At 37.4% G+C, this 23,941-nt stretch overlaps 4 protein-coding genes across 4 annotated transcripts; 3 read left to right on the forward strand and 1 right to left on the reverse strand.

Annotated features, from left to right (window-relative positions):
• Positions 1–297: 297 nt before the first annotated feature.
• LOC113273006 (putative pentatricopeptide repeat-containing protein At1g69350, mitochondrial) lies at positions 298–1,794 on the forward strand. The gene is made up of 4 exons (XM_026522781.1): positions 298–422; positions 631–965; positions 1,124–1,220; positions 1,677–1,794. The coding sequence occupies exons 1-4, from the start codon at positions 298–300 to the stop codon at positions 1,792–1,794; spliced, it is 675 nt and encodes a 224-aa protein (XP_026378566.1).
• Positions 1,795–2,549: 755 nt separating this feature from the next.
• Positions 2,550–3,629, reverse strand: LOC113273007 (uncharacterized mitochondrial protein AtMg00810-like). The gene has a single exon (XM_026522782.1). The coding sequence runs from the start codon at positions 3,627–3,629 to the stop codon at positions 2,550–2,552; it is 1,080 nt and encodes a 359-aa protein (XP_026378567.1).
• An 11,191-nt stretch (positions 3,630–14,820) lies between these two features.
• On the forward strand, positions 14,821–18,099 carry LOC113276326 (pentatricopeptide repeat-containing protein At3g24000, mitochondrial-like). Its single transcript, XM_026525917.1, has one exon. The coding sequence runs from the start codon at positions 15,160–15,162 to the stop codon at positions 17,971–17,973; it is 2,814 nt and encodes a 937-aa protein (XP_026381702.1). The 5' UTR covers positions 14,821–15,159; the 3' UTR covers positions 17,974–18,099.
• A 2,313-nt stretch (positions 18,100–20,412) lies between these two features.
• On the forward strand, positions 20,413–22,114 carry LOC113276327. Its single transcript, XM_026525918.1, has 2 exons — positions 20,413–20,934; positions 21,346–22,114. The coding sequence occupies exons 1-2, from the start codon at positions 20,514–20,516 to the stop codon at positions 21,393–21,395; spliced, it is 471 nt and encodes a 156-aa protein (XP_026381703.1). The 5' UTR covers positions 20,413–20,513; the 3' UTR covers positions 21,396–22,114.
• The last annotated feature ends 1,827 nt before the right edge of the window (positions 22,115–23,941 follow it).

Genomic DNA, 23,941 nt, shown 5'->3' on the forward strand with positions numbered 1-23,941 from the left:
AAGTTCTGCCAAGCTCTAAGGGTACCCTCATTGTATGCTACATTGAGGGGTACTAACTGTAGTTGTATCCTGGAGGTGACTCGCCAACTGCTGTAGCATCTCAGAGGAGTGGCAGGCGATATTGCCTTTAGGACAGCGTATCGTATACGTGCCTCTACATTTTCTGTGCATCTCCAGCAACATCGGTTTGAGCTAAGTATCTTCTTCTCAGTTACATTATTAGTAATTTACCCAACAGGTATTTGTATCAAGAATGGTATCCTTTTAAACCCCATCCAGTCAGATACATTGATCAATATGTACTCTAAAGTTGGCAGTTTAAAAGTTGCCAAACATGTGTTTGATCAAATGCCTAATAGAAATCAAGCCTCTTGGGATACTACAGTGTCTGGTTTTGTTGGAGCTGGTTTGCGTGTCAAAGGGTTTTAGTTATTTAGAGAAATGATGGTCCAAGGAGTCGAACCGAACAAGTGCTTGCAATAAGTCTGATTCATTGGTCTTAGAAGGAATACCGATTCATGATTTTACTTAGAGGGCTTATGTTTGTTAGCTGATGTTTTTGTAAGAAGTGGTTTACTTCATTTTTATGGCACTTATGGATATATGACTACAAATCGTAAATTTTTTGAGGAAATGCCGAAACGAGCTTATTGGGGGATCTGCTGAAAATGAAGAACCACAAGCAGCAGTAAAAGCTTACAAGTCAATGAGGAAAGACGGGATTTCTGTAAATTACGTAACTATAGTGAGTATTCTTGGTTATTGGTCGGCTCTTAATGATCTTGTGAAAGTCGGGGCACGCATTATTCTCATGGGATTTGGACAAGATGATTACGTGAAGAATTCTCTTCTCACGATGTACGCCAAATGTGGTGACTTCGCTTCCAGTAGTTTTATCTTTAACGAGTTTGCAAGTAAAACAGATGTCTCATGGAATGTTATGATTGCTACTAATGCTAATCAAGGCAATGGCTCCAGAGGCTTCAAAATTGTTTGTGAAAATGCATCATCCCGCAGTCGAGTTTGATCATTTCGGCTTCTCTGGAGGGCTCGCTGCTAGTTCAAACTTGGCAACATTGGAAGAGGGCCAACAACTTCATTTTTAAGCTTTGTTTTGGTTCAGACCTGCACGTTGCAAATGCAGCCATGGATATGTATGGAAAATGCGGAGATATGGTTGATGTACTGAAAATACTTGCTGAACCAACCAGCCGATCAAGGTAATCATGGAATATACTGATATCAGGGTTTCCCAGACATGGCTACTTCAAGGAAGACATAAAAACTTTTAATGAAATGATTCAAATTGGAGAGTGTCCAGACCATGTCACTCCTATCTGCTTGTAATCATGGAGGCCTCACAAGGAATTGAGCACTTTGTCTGCATTATTGATCTCCTCGGCCGGTTAGGGAGGCTCACTGAAGTAGAGAAGTTTATAACAGAAATGCCAGTCCCACCAAATGATCGTATCTGGCGGAGTTTGTTATAAGCGTGCAGAAACCACAATAATCTGGAACTTGGGAAAAAGCTGCTCAACATCTTCTGGAGTTGGATCCATCAGATGATGCAGCATATATCTTCTTATATCAAATGTGTCTGCGGTTAACATAAAGACGTGGATGATTTGAGGTGGAAAATGAATGTGGATAACATAAAGAAAAAAACCCGCTTTCAGTTGGATTAAGGTGAACAACAAGGTAAGTACATTTGGAATGGGAGACAAGTTTCACCCAGAGGCAGATCAGATTTATGAGAAGCTGGCAGATTTGAAGCAAATAATCAGAGAAACATGATATAAACTTTAAAAATTGTTAGACAAATAATTTATGGGATGGGAAAGGATCGGTTAACAAATGTCTTTGGCAAAACCATTTGACAAAACTCATCAACTGTAGGATCCTTAATATCCATCTTAGATGTTTGATGACTTGGCATAAATATTCTTTTGGTTTGTGTTTGGTCGTAAAAAAAATCACATTTGGAAACGAAACTAAACCTAATGCAAACCTAATATCCGTCATCTTCTATCCCTAGTTATCTCCTAGTGACAAATTTCATTATCGATCATCTTAATGAAATACATGCTCCGATTTATTTATGTTTGATTAATTAATGACGATTTATTTATGTTTGGTTAATGATGATTTAAAGTTTTCCTACTTTGATTAATTGTGTACATATAAAACCCTAAACTAAAAATATGTTCGATCATGATCAGGTATACATCAGAGCTTGAGTTTAAGGAGTGAAAGAGTTTATTTCATTCATTCATTGATTGTTAATGTTGCGCGGCCAACACAAGAGAAGTACCTCAACATTTATAGTAGATGTGAGGACTTAAAGTAACCAAAACCTAACAGATAAAAGCTAGAGGACAACTAACAGTAACAGAGATTGAATACTAAAGGCACCCAAGTATCGTACACAATAAGAATAAGGATATCTTCTAACACACCTCCTCAAGCTGACGCAGGGTTAGTAAAATGCATCAGATTGCTTCGTAAACCAGATAAGGTAGGGTAGTTGAGGCCCTTAGTAAGGATGCCCGCTAGCTGCTTCGATGAAGGAACGTAGGCAAAGGACACGAAGTCAGCTTCAAGCAGATCACGAACAAAATGGTAATCCACCTCAGTGTGTTTAGTCCGAGTATGAAATACTGGATTGGCTGCAAGTGCTCTCGCTCCATCATGTCACAGTAGAGTGTATATGGTGTTTCTAGTGGAACATTAAGTTCAGATAGCAGTGTGGAGAGCCACATAACTTCAACAGCTAGGAGAGTCAGATCTTCATACTCTACTTCTATGCTGGATTTTAAAACTGTTGGATGCTTCTTGGATTGCCACGAGATAAGAGAGTTTCCAAGGAATACACAATAGCCAGCTATTGATTTCCGAGTGTCTGGGAAGCCAGCCCAATCGGAATCAGAATAACCAGTGAGTGAAGTGATGTTACCAGATGAGAAGGTTATGCCAGATCCAAGTGAGGCTTTCAGATAACGCAATATCCTTTTGACCAGAAGCATATGAGTGGTCCTTGGAGCATGCATGAATTGAAATGTGTAGTTTACGCCAAAGGTAATGTCAGGGCGAGTGAGGGTGAGATATTGTAGAGCTCCAACAATGTTGCGATACTCAGTTGGATCTGAAAGCAGTTCACCATCATTAACTGGTGCTCTTAGACCATTTGCAACAGGGGTATTACAAGGCTTGCAGTCAATCATTCCAGTGCGTTGAAGTAATTCCACAGTATACTTGGATTGTGTAAGAACCAGTGAGTTTGTTGAAGAATCATGCTTGACCTCAATACCCAGAAAGTAGTGTAAGTCACCCAAGTCTTTCATAGAAAAGACTGTACTCAGTTTCTTAAAGAAAGATGACAGAAGGAATTCAGAACTACCAATGAGGAGGATGTCATCAACATAAATAAGGAGGAGCAATACACCTGAGCCAAAGAAGTAGATGAATAGAGAATGATCAGACTTTGATATGATGAACCCTTGAGCAATGAGGAAGCTTTTAAACTTGTCAAACCATGCGCGTGGTGCTTGCTTCAAGTCATAGATAGCCTTGTTGAGTTTGCAAAAATGAATTGGGTGATCAACATCCACAAATCCCTTGGGTTGTTCCATATACACAGTCTATTGGAGATCACCGTGGAGAAACGCATTTGAGACATCTAACTGGTGTATGGTCCATCCATTTGTGAGAGCAATGGTAAGAATAACCCTTATAGTAGTGAATTTAATAACATGACTAAATGTCTCTGTGTAGTCTATATCATCCAGTTGATGGTATCCCTTAGCCACCAAGCGTGCCTTGTGTCTTTCAATAGTCCATCTGACCTGAGCTTTACCTTGTACACCCATTTACAGCCCAGCAAATGCATATATGGACCATATGAAATTGTAATCAAAGTATTATTGTCCTTGATAGCTTGGTATTCATTCTCCATGGAAGTGACCCAAACTGGATTTTTGGCAGCTACTTTGTAAGTTTTGGGTTCTTGAGGGCAGAGGACTGAGGTAACAAAGGCTATTTGTAGAGGATGTTTGGCTATAAAATAGGTGACAAAATCTGGTAAGGATTTTGGTTTATGAATTCCAAGGTGAGACCTTGTGGTCATTGTGTGTGAAGGCAGTATGACGGTTGTAGGTGGTGGTGAATTTACAGCTACTTGAGAGTCATCAGGGATGGTGGGGGAATGAAGCACTGTAGAATCCTGTTCAGTGTCTTCAATAATGACTGAAGAGGATGGTGGGATGTCACCGATGTCTAGGGGAATAGGGATGGTTACCTGTGATGTGGAAGAAGGATCTCCAGATGCAGTGCAAGTACAAAATGGGAACACCAGCTCATCAAAAATGACATTTCTGGAGATGTAAACCTTGTTTTTGATGTTGTCATAACACCTATATCCTTTGTGAAGTTTCATGTATACAACAAAAGTGCATGGAGTAGATTTTGGGCTTAATTTGTCCTTCCTTGAGACCCAAAAAGGAAAAACAAGCACAACCAAAGACCCTCAAGATAAACAAATCTGGTGGCTTGTTAAAAAGAACCTCAAATGGGGTCTTGAAAGCAAGTAACTTGGATGGTGTTATATTGATAAAAAAAGGTAGCAGTGAGGAAGCCATCCATCCAGAACCTCTTTGGCAGGCAGGCATCAAAGGTTAAAGTGATACCCACTTTTGTTATGTGTCTAATTTTCCTATCTGCAGATTCATTCTGCTGAGGAGTACTTGGACAAGAAGAGCATACAAGGATACCTGACTCATAAAGAAATTTTCCAAAGAGTCCCTTGACTAGCTCATGAGCTCCATCAGATTGAAAAACTTTAAATGTATAAGAAAACAAATTCTCAGTTAAGGACTTGAAGTACTTGAAACATTGAAGGCTCTCATCTCTAGTCTTCATGGGATAAATCCATGTATTCTTGCTGAAATCATCAAGGAATAAGATGTAATACTTGAACCCCAAAATAGATGGCACAAGGATGGTCCCCAAATATCACATTGGACTAGTTGAAGTGGTGCAGTGGAGACTCTGGTGGAGGGTGAAAATGGGAGTCTTTTGCTTTTTCCAATCTGACATGACTGAAAGATGGAATTGGAGCTAGCAGTAGTGAGGTTAATCAAAAACTTTGCAGCCAACTTTTGAAGTATTGTGTTTGTTGGGTGTCCAAGCCTCTGGTGCAAAATATTGGTGGTACACTTAGTAGTGACATTATCTTGAGGAGAAGCACAAGTAAGAGAAAACAAAGGATAAAGATTACCCTCCTTAGGACCTTCAGAGATAATTTGCTGAGTATTTAGGTCCTTAATTGTAGACCCCCATGGTGTAAACTCAATTGAGCAATAATTTATCATCTGTAAGCTTTCCCACTAACACAAGATTTTGATGTAACTCTGGAACATACAACACTTTTTTGAGAGCAATAGTAGAATCACTTGCATTAAGAATAGAATCACCCACCATCTTGATTTGTTACAGCTTTCCATCTCCCACTAGAACTTGTTCTGTGCCAAAATAAGGTATTGGATTGTGTAAGATTGCAGCAGTATTGTTCATGTGGCTTGTGGCTGCTGAATCAGACAACTATTGGATGTGTGATGAAGTGGAAGATGAAGGTAAATGTGACTTGAATAGTATTGTAGGACTGATGCTTAGGACCAGAGGGCTTGCGGCCATTGAGTTTAGCATATCGATAAGGACAAACATATGCAGAGTGTCTATCCTTTTTGCATATTTGACATACATATTCACTGTAATCAGGTTTGGCATGAGAAGAAGATGAACCAGAGTTATTTGTAGAAAGGATGTTTTTGAAAAATGCGGAAGATGTGAGATTGTTAACAGCCAAAGCAGTTTCAATAAATTGGTTTCGAAGCCACTGCTCATGTTGTAAAAGACGAGATTTAAGCTCATTAAACTTCATAGAAACATCTCTGCTTTGAACTGATGTCACAAACTGGTCAAACTCGCGACCCAACCCATTTAAAACATGCATAACTAGGTCCGAGTCACTAACTCGTTTACCAATAGCACAAAGAATCGGAGATATCTTTTAGTTTTTATAGGTAAATCGTGACTGAGTCAGAACCCTGTTTCATATTGAACAACTGATTTCTCAATATAGATTTCCTAGATACACAATGATTTTAGAAGGAAGTAGCAAGATATTCCCATACATGTTTGGAAGTAGTAGATCCAATAATATCTTTGGATACAGACGAGGTAAAAGTGGCATTAAGACAGTTAATAACAAATATATCCCACTTTCTCCATAGAGCATAGTCTGGAGTTGGAACAGTACCAGTAGCAGTGGTGATAATAACAAGAGGTAATGGAATGGAACCATCAATGAAACCATACAGATATGTGCTCATAAGGATGGATTTCATTTGAAACTTCCAAACTAAATAGTTTGAGTCGTCCAATTTCTCAGAAACATAGGTTGAAATGTTGGTAAAGGGTATGGATTGAGGAAAATTGTATGTGTAAGGTGGGTTTTGTGGTTGATTTGTAATTGGTATGGTTTCATCATCAGATGAAGACGCCATTGTAGTTAGCTATTTAGATAATTTATGATGGCGGGTGTTGTTGTTTGGATCAGAAACCTAAGATATATGATACCATGAAAGAGTTTATTTCATTGATTGTTAATGTTGCGCAGCCAACACAAAAGAAGTACCTCAACATTTATAGTAGATGTGAGGACTTAAAGTAACTGAAACCTACCATATAAAAGCTAGAGGACAACTAACAGTAACAAAGATAGAATACTAAAGGCACCAAAGTGCCGGACACAGTAAGAATAAGGCTATCTTCTAACAAGGGGAAAACTAATACTTTCATTGGTAACCAAGATTTTATGTGATTTTCTTGTTTTGTTATGAACATGATGATCGAAATATGAATCAAAAGTATTGGACAACATGGTAGCTCAACTAAAATGATCATCAAACACCGGCTACACTTTTGAATCACCCAAAGTTTTTTATGATTAAATATATAACATTTTAATCATGTACTTTGAACGTACGACATTATTCAAGAGATTTTTAGAGTTTTCAATAATCAATGAAGATGGAGGAGAACAGAGATCAAGAAGAAGGTACGGAGATATGTAATACAGTAAAACCTCTACGGGGGAATACTCCATATAGGAATAAAATCCATATAAGAATAAAAATTTATGGTCCCGACTTGCGCAAGTTATTTTTAATAATAAACTCCATATTAGAATAAATCATAATTTTTTCTGGTCCCGTCTTTAGGAACCTACCTCTATATAAGAATAATTGACATATATAGCACTTGTCATACATCAAAGTATAAGATGAAGAGATTCTTGTAACCATATTGTACAAGTTCGTTTTGCGCTTCAAAATGGATTTTATGATTTTTTGTGCACAACTTAATACAAATATCTTCATACTCATTTGATTTCATTTGTCAATTTTCGATGTGATAATTGTGATGTATGTGAATTGTTTTATTACAAATCTTGTATATACAAATAGTTTTTATATATACTTAGATACATTTTTGTGTTTCCTATGCATATGCATTAATATTACCAAATACACATATGGAAAAACATTATTTTGGTATATTCAAGTTATACCTACATATAAGAATATTTTATTATGGTCCCAAGGATATTCGTATACAGAGGTTTATTGTAGTGATATGTAATCAAAGTGGTGAGATTCAATTTGTATTCACCACCAAACACAACCCAAAGCTAAAAATCGTGATATGTAATAAAAAATAGTGGTCGTCAGATATATAAGATCGTGAGCTTAGAATATTTTGTTAAAAGTATTTGTCAAAAACTTTTGTTGGTGGATCCCGTCCCATAATTTATAGGAAAATATGAGTTTTAGACAAATAATTCAAGTAACAATGTACTTCTCAATACTGATTAACATATATTTAAGTTTCACTTCCTTAACTTATATTGAAGTAGACATATTCATCAAAACTCAACAAATGCAATGATAACAATGACCAGGATAAATGTTGGAGAGATAATCTCCCCACCGGAAGTGGGTAGATCATCATCTGAATAGGAAACGGTCTTGGTTATGTTTGTCTTGGTGACGGTAGTCGATTTCAGAAATCTCGTAAAAATCAACTTTCAACAACAAAGATCATAAAAAATCTGTAAACCAGATACCTAAGCAAAAACATAATTTCAGAAACCAAATGTACCTGTTAAATTTTAGAAAGATTAGAAGCTTGAGAAGATTAGAAATCGCAGAACAAAGTCTTGAGTTTATGCTATGGAGAGAAATATAGTAGTATAGAGACTGAGATAAGAATTTGAAATGCTGGAGAACAACCATCCATGAAGTTTTAGTAGTAGTTGTTTTATTTCCAAATGGAAACATAAAACAAAACACCAAACCTTTTCTTTTTCTTTTCCCATTTTGGGATACCATTATATCAGATTCACCACCACCACCACCTTCTTCATCACCACCACCACCAACATCTGATTTTGGGTAATTTTGAAGGAATCAGGAGAGATAAGGAATTAGGTTTTCGATTTGCATCTGCAATAGAAAAGACGAAATTGTTGCTGTTGACATGAAGTACAACGAGGAGTTATGCTCGAGATTCAAGCCGATTGAAGAAATAAAAGTGAAATTAGGGTCTTTGAGATGAAATTCAGATTGGGAGCGAGTATGAAACTGATGCTGGGTTTAATCGATGAAATCTTGTTGTTGTTCCTACATTTGATGAATATAGAGATGTTGAATTACAGGGGAAGGTTGAGTTGTTGTTGATGGACTCCACCCATAGAGGATTGAGTTGTTGTTGATGGACTCATTCTGACGGTCTTTGTTCAATCTCTCTTGTGTGATTTTGTGTCTCTTTCTCCGGATACCTCTCTATCTCATTGAAATTTGTTTACTAGTATTGAACACGAACTTGTATCTTGTGTAGATAGCTCAAATAATTAGGGTCAAGTTTGGGCAAGTATGAGATCATGTTGTTGAATGCTTGAAACTGCAGTGTTATTTTTTTTGGTTCTAGCAGTATTCAGATGAAGTTTTTTTCCATCTCTGTGTCAAAATATGGGTAAAAACCCGGTACCGGTCTTACAGGTACAACTACAAGTACCGATCCTCAAAATGAGGTACCAGTCAACACTAGGTACAGGGACCAGTTTCATAAGAAATTCGGACCGTACCGGCCCATGTGCAGCCTTACCCTTGACATACCATGGGTTCAAGGGAATACAAAGATAATACGTTACATAGTAATCTCTTAACTCTATCCTCATATGCTTGATTCCAAGCTTCAACAACCTGCAAACATTCAAAAAATAAATGTCTTTGTTAAAACATTTGAATAAAAAAAAACTTTACTTCCCCTAAAGGTAAGTTAGGCATATATTCAATCCGAACATATTTGTTATTCAACTTTGTAATATGTAATAATACACAAAATGATAATGTTAGAGCGCTGCTCGGTCGAACTCGCAAGCGTTGCTATCTCAAGCTTGTTTGTCAAGTTTAGTTTCCATAACTATAAGTCTTGATTTCTAGTCTACTTATAGATATGTCTCGGATTAGGATAAAATGTTTAGTGGAGCTTTAGACTTCACGGCGTTCATCGATTGAAGACGAAGAACTACTAAGGGGAACTTGTGGAAATTCATCAACAAAAGGTATGTGGAGACTTGAACTCATCTATCACTTAGAATTCTATTTCTATTTTATCTCCTATTGAGACAAAAGTCGTATAGATATACAGACTTTACTTTATACACATTTGATATTTCGATTTGAGTTTAACTCGCTTATATATTTCTCGAAATATGTGTTGGTAAGCTTTTGCTTTAACCAAGTTAATCTTTTATTCTTGACGAAAGTCAAAAGATGATCATGTGAAAATCGCCTGGCAACATCTTACATGATTTGTGTGAGACAGTCATTTGATGTAGACTCGGAATGTTTCGTATTGATCATTTGATCACTTGAAAATTGCTTTGAAGCTAATAGTTTGTGTAAGACAGCTATTCTCGACTTCTATGAATGTTTCAATGATTAAAATGGGGTTTAGAACAATTAACCATGATTAGATATAGCACAGTATGCATACTTGTATGCTAGCTGTTGCAGGTATATTCCAAGTCCGGGAATTTGGTATGCATAGCCGTATGCGTACTGATTCAACAGTTGAAGTCCGGGAACCCGTATGCGTACTGATTTCAACTGAGTTCGCTCGTGAACGACATTATGCGTACCCGTTTGCATACCGACGAACATACCAGGTCCAGGAACTTTAGGTATGCGTCCCCGTTTGCATACTTGAGTGGGTTAAGTTCTAAAATCGGTTTTCGTGAACAAATACATTTATATAATAAGGAATGCAATCTTTGTAAATCGTGTCTATAATGTTCATGAATTGATTTGACTGAAGCAAAATCGATTTTGCTTTGTATACTTCTATGAGAATATAAGCAAAATCGATTTTGCTTCAATCGTTTAGGTAACCGTACCTAAACGTGTACATTTAGTTGGCTCAACAATAGTTAACCGAAGTTATCCATATGAACACTTGCATATCAACCTTTTTCATCTTGATCACAACTAGTTCAAATGACTCAAAATCGATCACAACTAGTTGTGATCAAGATGAACAAGGTTGATATGCAAGTGTTTGTATGGATAACTTCAGTTAACTATTGTTGAGCCAACTAAATGTACACGTTTAGGTACGGTTACCTATATTTAAATATAGGTACATTTCATTTGTGTGTAACAGGCTAAGACAATCTAACAGTTTAAAGATATTAACTTGAATCTAATCAGGTTTGCATCTAACGGTGAATATTGAATGCTTTGTTACCTAGGTAACATTTATTGCAAACCCTGATTTGAAGACTATATAAGGGAGAACTCTAGTAACTGGGATTCCTAATCCCCACACCTCCCCTGTGATACTATTAGCGACTAGAGTCGATTCTCCTTTAGCCTAGGTTTTTCTAAAACCATTATAGGTTAGCGACTTAAAGACTTCATTGGGATTCTGAAGCCACACCCAACTATTTTCTCTGTATTTTTGTGTGTTCTGATCTTACTTTGTTCTATCGTATTGAGTACTATCTTCTCTAAGATTTGCTCGAGACTCAATCTCTGATAGGTAAGATAAAAAGTAATCACAAAGCTCTCCGTCTCATTCTTTGTGATTCCACAATATCTTGTTTCGCTACCATACGGTTAAGATTATTGTGAGGTGATTGATATTACTAGGATTTTCTTCGGGAATATAGGTCCGGTATATCAATTGGTTCATGTTTACCTTGATTTATCAAAAGACGGAACAAAAACTCGTAGGTATTTTTTTATCAAGTCTTCGACTTTGGGTCGTAGCAACTCTTAGTTGTGGATGAGATCAACTAACGGAATCAAGTGCATAGAGTCCTACTTGGATTCAGAGGCGTAAGGAACACGACTATACCTTGATCAGTATGAGATTGGTTGGGGCTTAACTACATTCCAGTCCGAAGTTAACTTGTAGTAGGCTAGAATCTGTAGCGGCTTAATACAGTGTGGTGTTCAAATCTGGAATCGGTCCCAGAGTTTTTCTGCATTTACGATTTTCTCGTTAACAAAATTTTCTGGTGTTTGTGTTATTTCTTTTCCGAATTATATTTTCTATATAATTGAAAGTTGTGCATAGTTCAATCAATTAGATAATCCAACCTTTGGTTGTTGATATAAATTGATTGACATTTGAACATTGGTCTTTGGTACCGTTCAAGTTGTTTCTCATAATAATCAGGCTCGCGGATTTCTACCTGTTTGATTTGCTGATTACATTGAGAAACATAGATATAACTCTTGGATGTATTTTTCTTGATTGAGTATGACTGTCTAGTTGATTCTCTTGGAAATATATTGGAGTTAGTCCATACGGGTTGCCTAAAAGAAATATTGAGTGTGGTTGTTAGACCCCCACAAAGAGGACAAAGGTACGAAAAATACAACAAGTATTTTGGAAGGACCCTCAGATTCATGAGCTCGATACAACCGATAAGAGCTTAAGAAAATCAAAGGTCTAATATACCACTTTTGATAAGCAACCCTAAGCAAAACCACCTGGAGTAATTAGCTTAGACTCTTAGCAAAGAATAATTAACCGAAGTAATTTTTCTTCATTTCAGTAAGTCAAACTAAGATCAGAATTAACTTAGTTACTTATTAGGATCCATTTATACAAAAAAAATAGTTGTACCTTGTTTGATAATCCAAACTGTAATACCCCGATATTCGGCAGTGATTGGCCGGATGGAATATAAGTAATAGTTTGTCATTTCCTATCACCGAGGCCTTTTCAGCACGATTGGTTCCAGAGTTGGCAGAAAACTCTGCAATTAAGCGTGCTCGGGAGGGAGTAATCCAGAGATGGGTGACCATCCGGGAAGTTTCTGCTGGATTACCGCCGCGATGCCCGTTAAAAACCCCACACTGCCGGATGACCGCAGTGTCTAAGTGGGGACAATATCGGTGGAGGGACGGGTCATTACAAATGGTATCAGAGCCGATGACGGGTCACCTGTCGAGGGTGGGAAGGTACTCTGGAGGGATTGGTCCAGGTGTTTCTCTTGAGGGGTAGGGAACATCGGAGATCTGGGCTTGAATATATTCCGGAGCCGAGGACAGCTCCAATTTAAGGTGGTGGTATTGTAATACCCAGATATTCAACAGTGGTTGGCCGAATGAAATATAAGTAATAGTTTGTCCTTTCCTATCACCGAGGCATTTTCAGCACAATTGGCTCCAGAGTTGGCAGAAAACTCTGCAGTTAAGCGTGCTCGGGCGGGAGTAATCCAGGGATGGGTGACCATCCGGGAAGTTTTTGCTGGATTACCGCAGCGATGCCCGTTGAAAACCCCACACTGCCGGATGATCGCAGTGGCTAAGTGGGGACAATATTTAGTGGAGGGACGGGTCATTACACAAACCATGTTACATAACTGGTCAAGATCAAAATTAACTTAGTTTTCTTATCAGCGATTAACCGGAGTAATCGTTCCATAACTTTGATAAGCCAAACTAGAATGGTAACCGATCTAGTTACTTATTATTTTCTTGATTTCCTCAACCACACTCCCCAGAAAGACATGTCATTAATCGCAAGTTCAAAGTAGAATTCTCACCCCCTGCAAAAAAATAAAATTATACTACCTCCGTTTCTGGAAAAGTGTTACTTTCACTACATGTCATTAATCGCAAGTTCAAAGTAGAATTCTCACCCCATGCAAAAAAATAAAATTATACTACCTCCGTCTCTGGAAAGTGATACTTTCACTTTTCCAGAAACGGAGGGAGTAAAGAACAGAAAAACGATCTTTACCAGAGAAACATCACTAAAAGACTTCTTTAAAACTAATTTTTAAGTTTTTAAAGTCTGTGAAAGCGTTAAGCACTACAACAATGCGAATTCAAAATAATAAGATTGCAATCCGATGATATAGTTATAAATATCTGTTGATTATAAAGCATAATCGACAATCGGTTTACAAATTCTTGCCGATTGTAAGCATACTAATATACGAAAGAATATAAATGAATTGTTATCTGCATAAAACACTCAAACAACGACGGATTCTAAATGCATATTATTTTCAAAATAATCGGCAAGAGTTTGCATTACCTATGGCTGATTGTTTGCATATTTTGATACATGACTTTTGGGTTTATAGAACGAGAAAAATCGGTGAGGGTTACATGAAACAACTGTCTGTTTCCCTAGATGTACTTCCTCAGTAAGGAAGAATGTGTAAAAAATTGACAATAGATATGTCTTTTACACGCTGATTGCTTTTCATGTTCTTTCCGAATTAAGAACAAGAGGAAAAATCAGCAGAAAAATCATGAAAAGATAGATGATGTTTCTTCATCATTGAAAACCTAAATTTTTCGTGGAGAATTTACCAGAACGAAATCAATCTAAAACATAATTAATTAAGTGATGGGTTACCTAATTCTGATTAATATCTCTCTTTTCCGGAGTTGGTGGATAATTTCTACCATGGATTTAATAGGCGATCTTCTTCTCCGTGTTTTTCATCTTTTTCATTCACTCTAGGTTCTCTCAATATTGCAAATTGAACAATTCCTAAATTAGTTGCATTAGGTTTTCTATTTTTTTGCGTAATAGTCTAATCGTTATATTGAAAAAACGAAATAAATTCGTTTTCTAATCGGCAGAAAAACTAGAAAATGAATAAGATGAAATGGAAATAAATAAATCTAGGTTTATGAATTAAGATGAGAGTAACTTGGACATCTTACATCCTTTAAGTGCCCCTTATCATCTTGGATGGTTGGATGTAAATTTAGGAAACGATTCTAAGTTGACGCTTAAATTCTCCAGAGCTCCAAATATTATACGTTAGGGTTCCATTCTCGTACCGTTCTGTTGGCCCAATTGGCCAGGTACTCCCAAAATATAGATCAGGGTTTGATTCCAGTGTTGTTTTGTCTGATAAAAAAAAAGAAAAATTATCTGATAAAAAAAAAAGAAAAAAAAAATCTACCATTTGGACTGGGAATGGTTAAAGTGGGTCTTATTCCCTCTCTCTCAAAGTAGAGAAAAAAATTCTGCATATCATTTTCGAAATTTAGCAGCTCCCCACTAGTTTTGGCGGTCCCCGAAAACCCTCTCCTCCAAAATCAACTCACACTCACCCTCACCATCGCCCTATCCATGGCAATCACTCCATGAACCACACCCATCCAGCTCTTTTGCGCTCAGAAGAAGCTTCAAAACATCAGTTATCAGTTAAAAACCTAAGAAACAGAACTGGCTTTGAGTTGTCAAAAGCCCTCAGCTTTCAAGGCTAAATCCATTTTCAGTTCTGGAATCTCCTATTGTTATCCATTTATATTCTCCCTTCAACATCTGTACCATTCTTCATCATTATCATGCATACAAGAACAAAAGGAAGAAAAATCTATAACAACAAATTATGGGTTTCAAACACTTTCCGACCACCGGAATCATGAAATTTCTGCTTTTCCTCAAAAGGGTTTTTCGGAAATTACATCTTTTAATACAGGAAGGGCCATTCATGGTATCTGTTTCAAAAAAGGTATCCATTTAAACCCAATCCAATCAAATACATTGATCAATATGTACTCTAGATTTAACAGTTTAAAAGCTGCCAAACATGTGTTTGATCAAATGCCCGAAAGAAATCAAGCCTCTTGGAATACTATAGTGTCTGGGTGTGTTAGAGCTGGTTTTCATATTGAAGGGTTTGAGTTATTTAGAGAAATGCTGGTTCGAGGAGTCGAACCGAACATTTTTGTGTTGTCAAGTCTAATAAGCGCTTGCAACAAGTCTGATTCATTGTTCTTAGAAGGAATTCAAATTCATGGTTTTGCTGAGAAGGCTGGTTTTCTTGCTGATGTTTTTGTAAGTAGTGCTCTACTTCACTTTTATGGTACTTATGGATATATGACCGCGGCTCGTAAATTTTTTGAGGAAATGCCAGAACGAAATGTAGTTTCTTGGACTTCTTTAATGATGGACTACTCTAATAATGGTGACCCAGAGGAGGCTATTGAAATTTATTGCAGAATGAAGGGTGCAGGAGTTAGTTGCAATCAGAATTCTTTTGCAACAGTAATTAGTTCATGTGGGACACTTGAGAATGAGTTATTGGGTCGTCAAGTTCTTGCCCATGTCCTGGTTTCTGGTTTCGGGTCTAATGTTTCTGTTTCAAACGCTCTTATACACATGTTTGGTAGTTGTGGTGATGTAAAGAATGTTGACTATGTTTTTGATCGGATGCCTGAGCGAGATACAATCTCATGGAACTCAATCATATCTGCATATTCCCAGAATGGACTTTGTGAGGAATCACTGAGAACTTTCCAGAAAATGCGTCTAGCTAACTTGAAACCAAATTCTACAGCACTATCCTGTTTGATTTCTTCTTGCAGTAGTGTGGATAATCTTAGATGGGGAATGGGAATCCATGGTTTAGTTGTTAAACTCGGATTGGATTCAATCGTTTGTGTTGGCAATACCCTTATTACTCTCTATTCTGAGTCTGGAATGTTTGAAGATTCAAAGTTGTCGTTTCTTGAAATGTCTCACAAGGATTTGATTTCATGGCACTCGATGATGGTTGCCTGCGTTCAAAATGGTCACCATAGGAATGCACTAGAACTTCTGGCGGAACTGTGCAGAACTAGCCAAATAAGAAATCATGTAACTTTTGCTATTGCTTTAGCTGCATGTTCAGACCCTGAAGATTTATTAGAGGGCAAAACTATCCATGCGTATATTATCCGGTTAGGCCTTCATCAAAATTTGCTTATAGGTAATACACTAGTAACCATGTACGGAAAATGTGGAATGATACGGGCAGCTGAACGAGTTATTCATATCATGCCAGAACGAAATGAGGTTACATGGAATGCACTTATTGGGGGATTCGTCGAAAATGAAGAACCACAAGCAGCAGTAAAAGCTTACAAGTCAATGAGGAAAGATGGAATCTCTGTAAATTACATAACTATTGTGAGTATTCTTGGTTCTTGGTCAGCACCAAATGATCTTCTGAAAGTCGGGATGTCCATCCATGCACACATAGTTCTCATGGGATTTGGACAGGACGATTACGTGAAGAATTCTCTTCTCACGATGTACGCCAAATGTGGTGACTTCACTTCCAGTAATTTTATCTTCAACGAGTTTGATAGTAAAACTGCTGTCTCGTGGAATGTTATGATTGCTACTAATGCTCATCAAGGCAATGGTGAAGAGGCGTTGAAATTATTTTTGAAAATGCATCGTTCTGGAGTTGACTTTGATCATTTTAGCTTCTCTGGAGGGCTTGCTGCTAGTTCAAACTTGGCATCACTAGAAGAGGGCCAACAAATTCACAGCTTGATGATCAAGCTTGGTTTTGGTTCAGACCTGCACGTTGCAAATGCAGCCATGGACATGTATGGAAAATGTGGTGATATGGTTGATGTGCTGAAAATACTTCCTGAACCAACCAGCCGATCAAGGTTATCGTGGAACATATTGATATCAGGCTTTTCCAGACATGGTTACTTCAAGGAAGCCATAGAAACTTTTAATGAAATGATTCAAATGGGAGAGTGGCCAGATCATGTCACCTTTGTGTCACTCCTATCTGCTTGTAATCATGGAGGCCTTGTCGATGAAGGTCTGTCATACTTCTCTTCTATGATGTCTGAATTTGGTGTCACACAAGGAATTGAGCATTGTGTCTGCATTATTGATCTCCTTGGCCGGTTAGGGAGGCTCAGTGAAGCAGATAAGTTTATAACAGAAATGCCGGTCCCGCCAAATGATCTTATTTGGCGGAGTTTGTTATCGGCATGCAGAAACCACAATAATCTGGAACTTGGGATAAAAGCTGCTCAACATCTTCTGGAGTTGGATCCATCAGATGATGCAGCCTATGTTCTTCTATCAAACGTTTGTGCGGTTAGTGGGAGATGGGAAGATGTGGATGATTTGAGGAGGAAAATGAAATCGAGTAACATAAAGAAAAAACCCGCTTGCAGTTGGGTTAAGGTGAACAACAAGGTAAGTACATTTGGAATGGGGGACAAGTCCCACCCACAGAAAGATCAGATTTACGCGAAGTTGGAAGATTTGAAGCAAATAATCAGAGAAACAGGTTATATACCAGATACAAGCTTTTCATTGCACGATACGGATGAAGAGCAAAAAGAACAGAATCTTTGGAACCACAGCGAGAAGGTTGCCCTTGCATTTGCCTTGATTAATTCAGTTGATGGTTCAGTTATCAGAATATTTAAGAATCTCCGTGTTTGTGGCGATTGTCATTCTATGTTTAAACATGTTAGTCAAGCTGTACAGAGAACAATTGTGTTGAGGGATTCATATAGGTTTCACCATTTCAGCGGAGGTAAGTGCTCTTGTGGTGACTACTGGTAGTTAGTGCTCTAGATCAAGAAAATGGTCATTATGATTATGAAGTTAATTGTATCAATACTTCTTCGTCTGAATCACCATACATTTACATAATCGATTTTCCGCGTTTCCATGTATGTGGTAAGACTTGAATTCATGGCCTCATATTACTTCGCTAACACTCTGATAGATAAATTTTTTATTGGATGTTGTCGCCATTGATAATAAGAAGACTACATATATACATAAGACATTGAAGTGATCCAATCCATTGTAGAAGAGTGGAAATGCAGGGTACATTGCTTTCAAGCATTCCAACCATAACGTCCACACTACATTTAAGGTATATTCCTTGGTTTTTTTCCCATCATCATTATAGAAACAAATGTGGATATTCTTTGATTAAAATGATAGGCAATTCTATATATAATATAAAATCCAAAAGGTTGGATCAAACTTTAACATGGGTTTTTCGCTTTCAGTTGAAACGGGTATTTTATTCTTGTACTGATGTTGATACTGTTTAAATTCCAGGGAATTACATGGCTTATATTCGAAATTTCACGCTTTTGGTGATGCTTCTGGTTCTGGCACGGGGTATGATTAAATGACTTTTATATTCCTTTTTGTTTCTTCATTTTTCTCTACAGCTGGTTATGGGTATGTCCGCCAGCTGGGATATTTTTAGGCTAGTCCGTGGTTAACTTATCCTGGTACTGGTGTGAATGAGGATATCTTGAGCCTAAATCTTTCCTAAATGTGTATTATGTCTTTATGCTGTTGTGTTCGTTTTGTCAATAAAATCTTGAGGCCTTTCTTTAAATCTACAAGTCTTTTGTTTTAGGTTTTCAATCCTTTTTCTTTTTCAGGTATGTATTATAACCTTATCTTTACTCTTGTAGTAACTACTGTAATTGATGCTGTTTCTACGGAGGTAGATTTTGTGCGCTACCAAAATACTGTGAAGAACTGGTCAGCTTCTTCAAATGATGAGTCAAAGAAGATAAACATCCGCTGCAGGACTTGCTTGTGTTTCTTCACGTTCCCAGGAGTGGAGGGCGCACCTGTTTCCACTGGTACATTTCTTACACAATCAGCATCACTATAGCTAATACATGTTTAAAGGTTGATTCTTTAATGATTTTGCTTTCCCTTTTTGTTACACAGCTTTTTGAGAAAACTATATGCTAGTACTCATGAATGTCCATGTTCTTATGACAAGCTGCGGTTTGACCCAAGGTAGACCCCATTTTTTAACTTCTGTTTGTTTCCATAGGATCGATAGGAAACTGATTTACTGCCAACAATTAAAAGTGTCCAACGCGCAAGTGAAATGAGTTGCCATCATATGGAAGGTCATATTTATTAATTTTCTCTTTGCAGCAAGCCAGATTGCAGGTTGATGGTCACTTTTGATGATTATAGCATGATGTCCAAGTTCCCGAAGGAGAGAACATCAATGGTCAGAATACTGCGAAACCCCATAGATCGTGTCTTTAGTGCTTACTAATTCTCAGTAGAGGTTGCAGCTAGGTTTCAAGTCCATCCAAACATAACATCTGCAACACAATTGACATGATGGATGCTTCCAAAGAACAATGGTATAAGTACATTGCGTATATGGCAATGGAAGTATTTGGTTCCCTGGATGAGGGAGATATGTTCAAACAGGCAAGTTCCTTAAACTAAGTGATGTACTTTATTAGCGATTGTGCTTCAATGGTAAATGCTGTCAGTGTAGAATTTTGGCCTTCAAGAGCTACCTGTATAACTTTTTTCCTATTTCCATATAGGGGTCCATAATTTCGGTAAACAGCCATTTTCCCTGTTGAAAGACTTGCTTTCTCCGATTCGAACTCACCCTCGCATGCTATGGCTATTTACTTTTCAGTTTGCATAAATTTCAGTTTGCATCTATGGTTAAGTTTGAACCATTTCTTGAATCAGTAATCGGGAGTGTTGCATGTCCTTAGAATAGTCCAAGCCCAACCAATTTTTTTTTTTACTTCTCGGTACAAATTTTCATGTTGTGGTAATTTACAAAAAGAAAAAAAACAAACTTGTTTGTTTGCAGCTGACTCGGCGTTTGAATCTGAGTCAACCCCTGACTCGGACCGAGTCAGCAGTCAGACCGTTTGTTTTCCATTTTGAGTCAGATCTGACTCGACCTCTGACTCAGACATAAACCCTGACTCGGACTCATTTGAGTCAGGTAACAAAATACCCCTGACTCATGGGACCAAACCACTGACTCACTTATTTCTGAGTCAGATGAGTCAGATCTGACTCAAAACAAACATATCGACTCAAATCCAGATGAGTCAGGTGATTTCACTCAGATCCAGATGATTCAGATCCAGACGACTCAGATGAGTCAGGAGTAAACAAACACGGTGAAAGTCGCAGTCAAAGTAGGATTAGCTGGGTGATCCGGCACACTTAAACTCTTTTTCACTTACTTAAAACCTAGTAATTGTCGGTTTTGAGTCTATCTATATGGAGGCTTCGTGAGAATTCCCAATTCTCAAAATCATAGGCGCAGAGATAGATTTTCTTTTTTATCAATGGCAATTCATCCGAAATCAGAAGAGATTGTAATCCGTATTCACGATGATGATGAGGAACCACCAAAATCAAATAGTATGGCACCGACGAATTTCAAACATGTAGCAGCAAAATCAAAAGCTAGGGCAGAAGAGAAACCGGCGATTAAATTCAAGCAATTCGATGTTATCACCGGGAACCATAGCAGTGATCATCGGTCTAACTTGCTAGCATTAACACCGTCCCATTGTCTGATTAGAAACCCAAAAGCAGATTGTTATTATATTCCAAGGTATCATCAACCGGAGCTTAGCCCAGAGACAATTTCTTTGATAATGAAAGAACGGGAGATCCTCAATGATAACCTTCCTGATTCAATCTTTGTCAGGGATTACCAGAAAAGAATCGATCTGCTAAGAGCTCTTATTATCGGACCACCAGGTACTCCTTATCACGGAGGTTTGTTCTTTTTTGATATTTGTATCACTTCTGGTTACCCAAATACACATCCCATTGTTTTTTTACGTCGCCCGGCCGAAGATTTAAGGTTGAACCCCAACTTGAATCCGAATCCTGATAAGGTAATTTCTTATAAAACGTGTACCGAAAAGGAAAAAAAATAATCAAACTATTAGATATATTACTAGGACAACAATCAAGTCTTATTTCTTCAGCACCTAAGCCTTACCTTGATCACAATTATCTTTTGTTAGATCCTAGTAGGGTGGTTTCGGTTTCTTATAACGAGAAGACGTGTGCCGGAAAAGAAAAAAAACATAACATACTAGATATATTACTGTGGCTACAATCAAATCTCATTTCTTCGGCATCCAAACCTTCCCTTGATCACAGTTATCTTTTGCCAACCTATTGGGGTTACTGGAAGGAAAGGGAGCACTTAACTTTCGACCAAGAGATATTTATGCAAAATTGTAAAACAATGTTTGCCACTCTATATCACCCACCGAGTCATTTCCAAGAGTTTGTTGTTCAGCATTTCGGTGACCATGCTGAAAGCATATTAAATTCTTGCATACCTTATATCGATGACAACATATCCAAGGTTGATCAAGGTGTTACTGCCTCGGCACTTTCCACTACCGTCGCAATTGAGGAAGAATTAGAAGGGTACAAAAAGTCTATGAAGGAAATCTATGTGAAGCTCGTTAAGGAGTTCATAAAGAATGGGTCGCCGAAGTCGTTGAAGACGGACTACGATGTTGGAGGTATTGTATCTGATGTCATCAGCGATGAGAAGAAGAGAAAAGTAGATGAGATGAAAAGCTATTGTTTTGACCTGCTGTACTGGTCTGTTGGTATACCGGTAGTTTTAATGTTGGTGATATTTGGTGCGCTGTATGTTTTTTCCCCACACTAGAGAACACAATAACTTCATGCAGGTTGGCTTAGCGAATTCCACCCATGTGGTGCTTTAGTATGAGAGTTGCAGTTGCAGGTTGCTCTCATGCCGATGCTATGAATTTCTTTTTCTACTTGCGCGATATCATTTCAATAATTCGCGTCATAAGTTTTGCTTAAATAGCTTGATCTTTCTTTTTCCTTTTTGAAGCAAGATATTATTTAATGTCAAAGTAAGCAATAAATTCAATATTCTACCGCACGCTCTTTTTATATGTATAATATGTTTATTTGATTCAATATGTTCCTTGTTACTGTAGTTTAGTTAGTTACTTTGTCATCGAGAACTATAAGAAATGGTTGGATCAACTTATAATTGCAGTTCAATTCCCGCTGCCGTCTGATGATGATGATGGGAAAAAAAAACAACAACTTGTAATTGCAGTTGAGCTAATCCCTTTGGTTTGGTTTCAGACAAACCAAACAAGACCATTTAACATGTCCCTTTGGTTACTTAGAATGATAGCAATAGTTGTACCGAACGGAGGGAAACTTTGATGCCAGTCCAGTAAACATTGTAATGGTTCGAACCAGATTCGGTTTTATTACATATTATCATAATTTTCCAGTAAGAAACTGCAATGTCAGATGCATTATATGATCCATGAATCCTCGAATTAATATGCGAACATAACAAGGTTCATTTACAAAAACTTTAATGAGCCAAGAGGCCGAAAGGACAAAGCATCCTGTGACAGTAACTCTTGGCAGGAGCAGTGTGTTGCTTATCTTTCTTCTACTTTGCTCAAGAAGCCCAACAACAGCAATTTAAAAGCAAATCGGAAGAGCAAAATTCATTACTCACAGTAAAAACTCAGACAACGAACATTTGTGTAAATATACTTGATCAAAATATACAAAAGAAAAAGATAGACTTAGCATTTAATGACACACAAACATGTGATTACTTACTTGTGACGAATGTAACATTAGCCTTGAGAAGAGAGCAAGGAATGACCAGAAACAGCTAAGAAAATGGACAAAAGCAGTAAACTGCACATGATAGTAGTCACAAGGGGAAAAACTCATAAGCCTTTTATTTTTTATCCTAACGCATAAAAACTAGGAAGCTAATACTAATGATAACGAAAGCTAGATACAATGTGCAATCAAGATTAATAAAATTATACAAGATACTAATCAAGCAAGGATCTTCAATTACCTGACAAAATGAGTGTTTCAATCATTACTTGACCATGAAGAGTGTTGTTATTGTTCTTATCAACCCAAACTTCAAAACCGAGGCTGATCAGACCGCAACAGTGAAGACAGAAATGAAAAAATAACAAACAAATCGATGACTTGATAGAGAAAGTATTACCACTGGAGTTGATGACATTGATAAGAAGGCACACACAAAATTCATCATCATCTGATACTTATGCATCGCACACCTGAACCAGAAGTACAATTTTTTAGTTTAGATAACCTATATTTATAAAAATAATAGTTTCTAGCATGACTATTCAAGAGCCACAACATAAATTGACCGCCCTACTTCAAAACAAAAAAAATTGACTGCGCAACTGTGCTACACCACATAAATATTGGAACTACCAATGTAACTTTAGAACCCTGATGACAATTATAATTTTGGAACTACTAACCGATATCCCAATCCTGATTTACAGCAGGTTTCTCACAGGGAAATTATTTAAATGAATGAATGAGGAACCGATCCTTCTTTTTGAGAGAAAAAAAAGCACATAAATATTGGAGTAGCCCTCCTAGAAAAACAATAGGCACACCAATTTTTAACCGATGTTTTGAAAATCGAATCGGACGTCGAGCCGGAAAAATCACTAGGTCAGGGTTAATAGGTTTAACCAGTGGTCCAACCGGGGTCAATTGGGTCAACACGTGAGAAGCAATTGTTTTCTCTGGTCAATAAATAAGAAGTACATAAATTAATACAAAATATTTGACGGTGACACGTACATTGGATGGGTATCACTGACATTTGTGATATTTTTAAGTTGACATTTTCCCATTTACCCATTACATATTTGACGGTGACACGTACATATTT

Source organism: Papaver somniferum, chromosome 4 (genome assembly GCF_003573695.1).
Source record: "Papaver somniferum cultivar HN1 chromosome 4, ASM357369v1, whole genome shotgun sequence".
Lineage (NCBI taxonomy): Eukaryota > Viridiplantae > Streptophyta > Magnoliopsida > Ranunculales > Papaveraceae > Papaver > Papaver somniferum.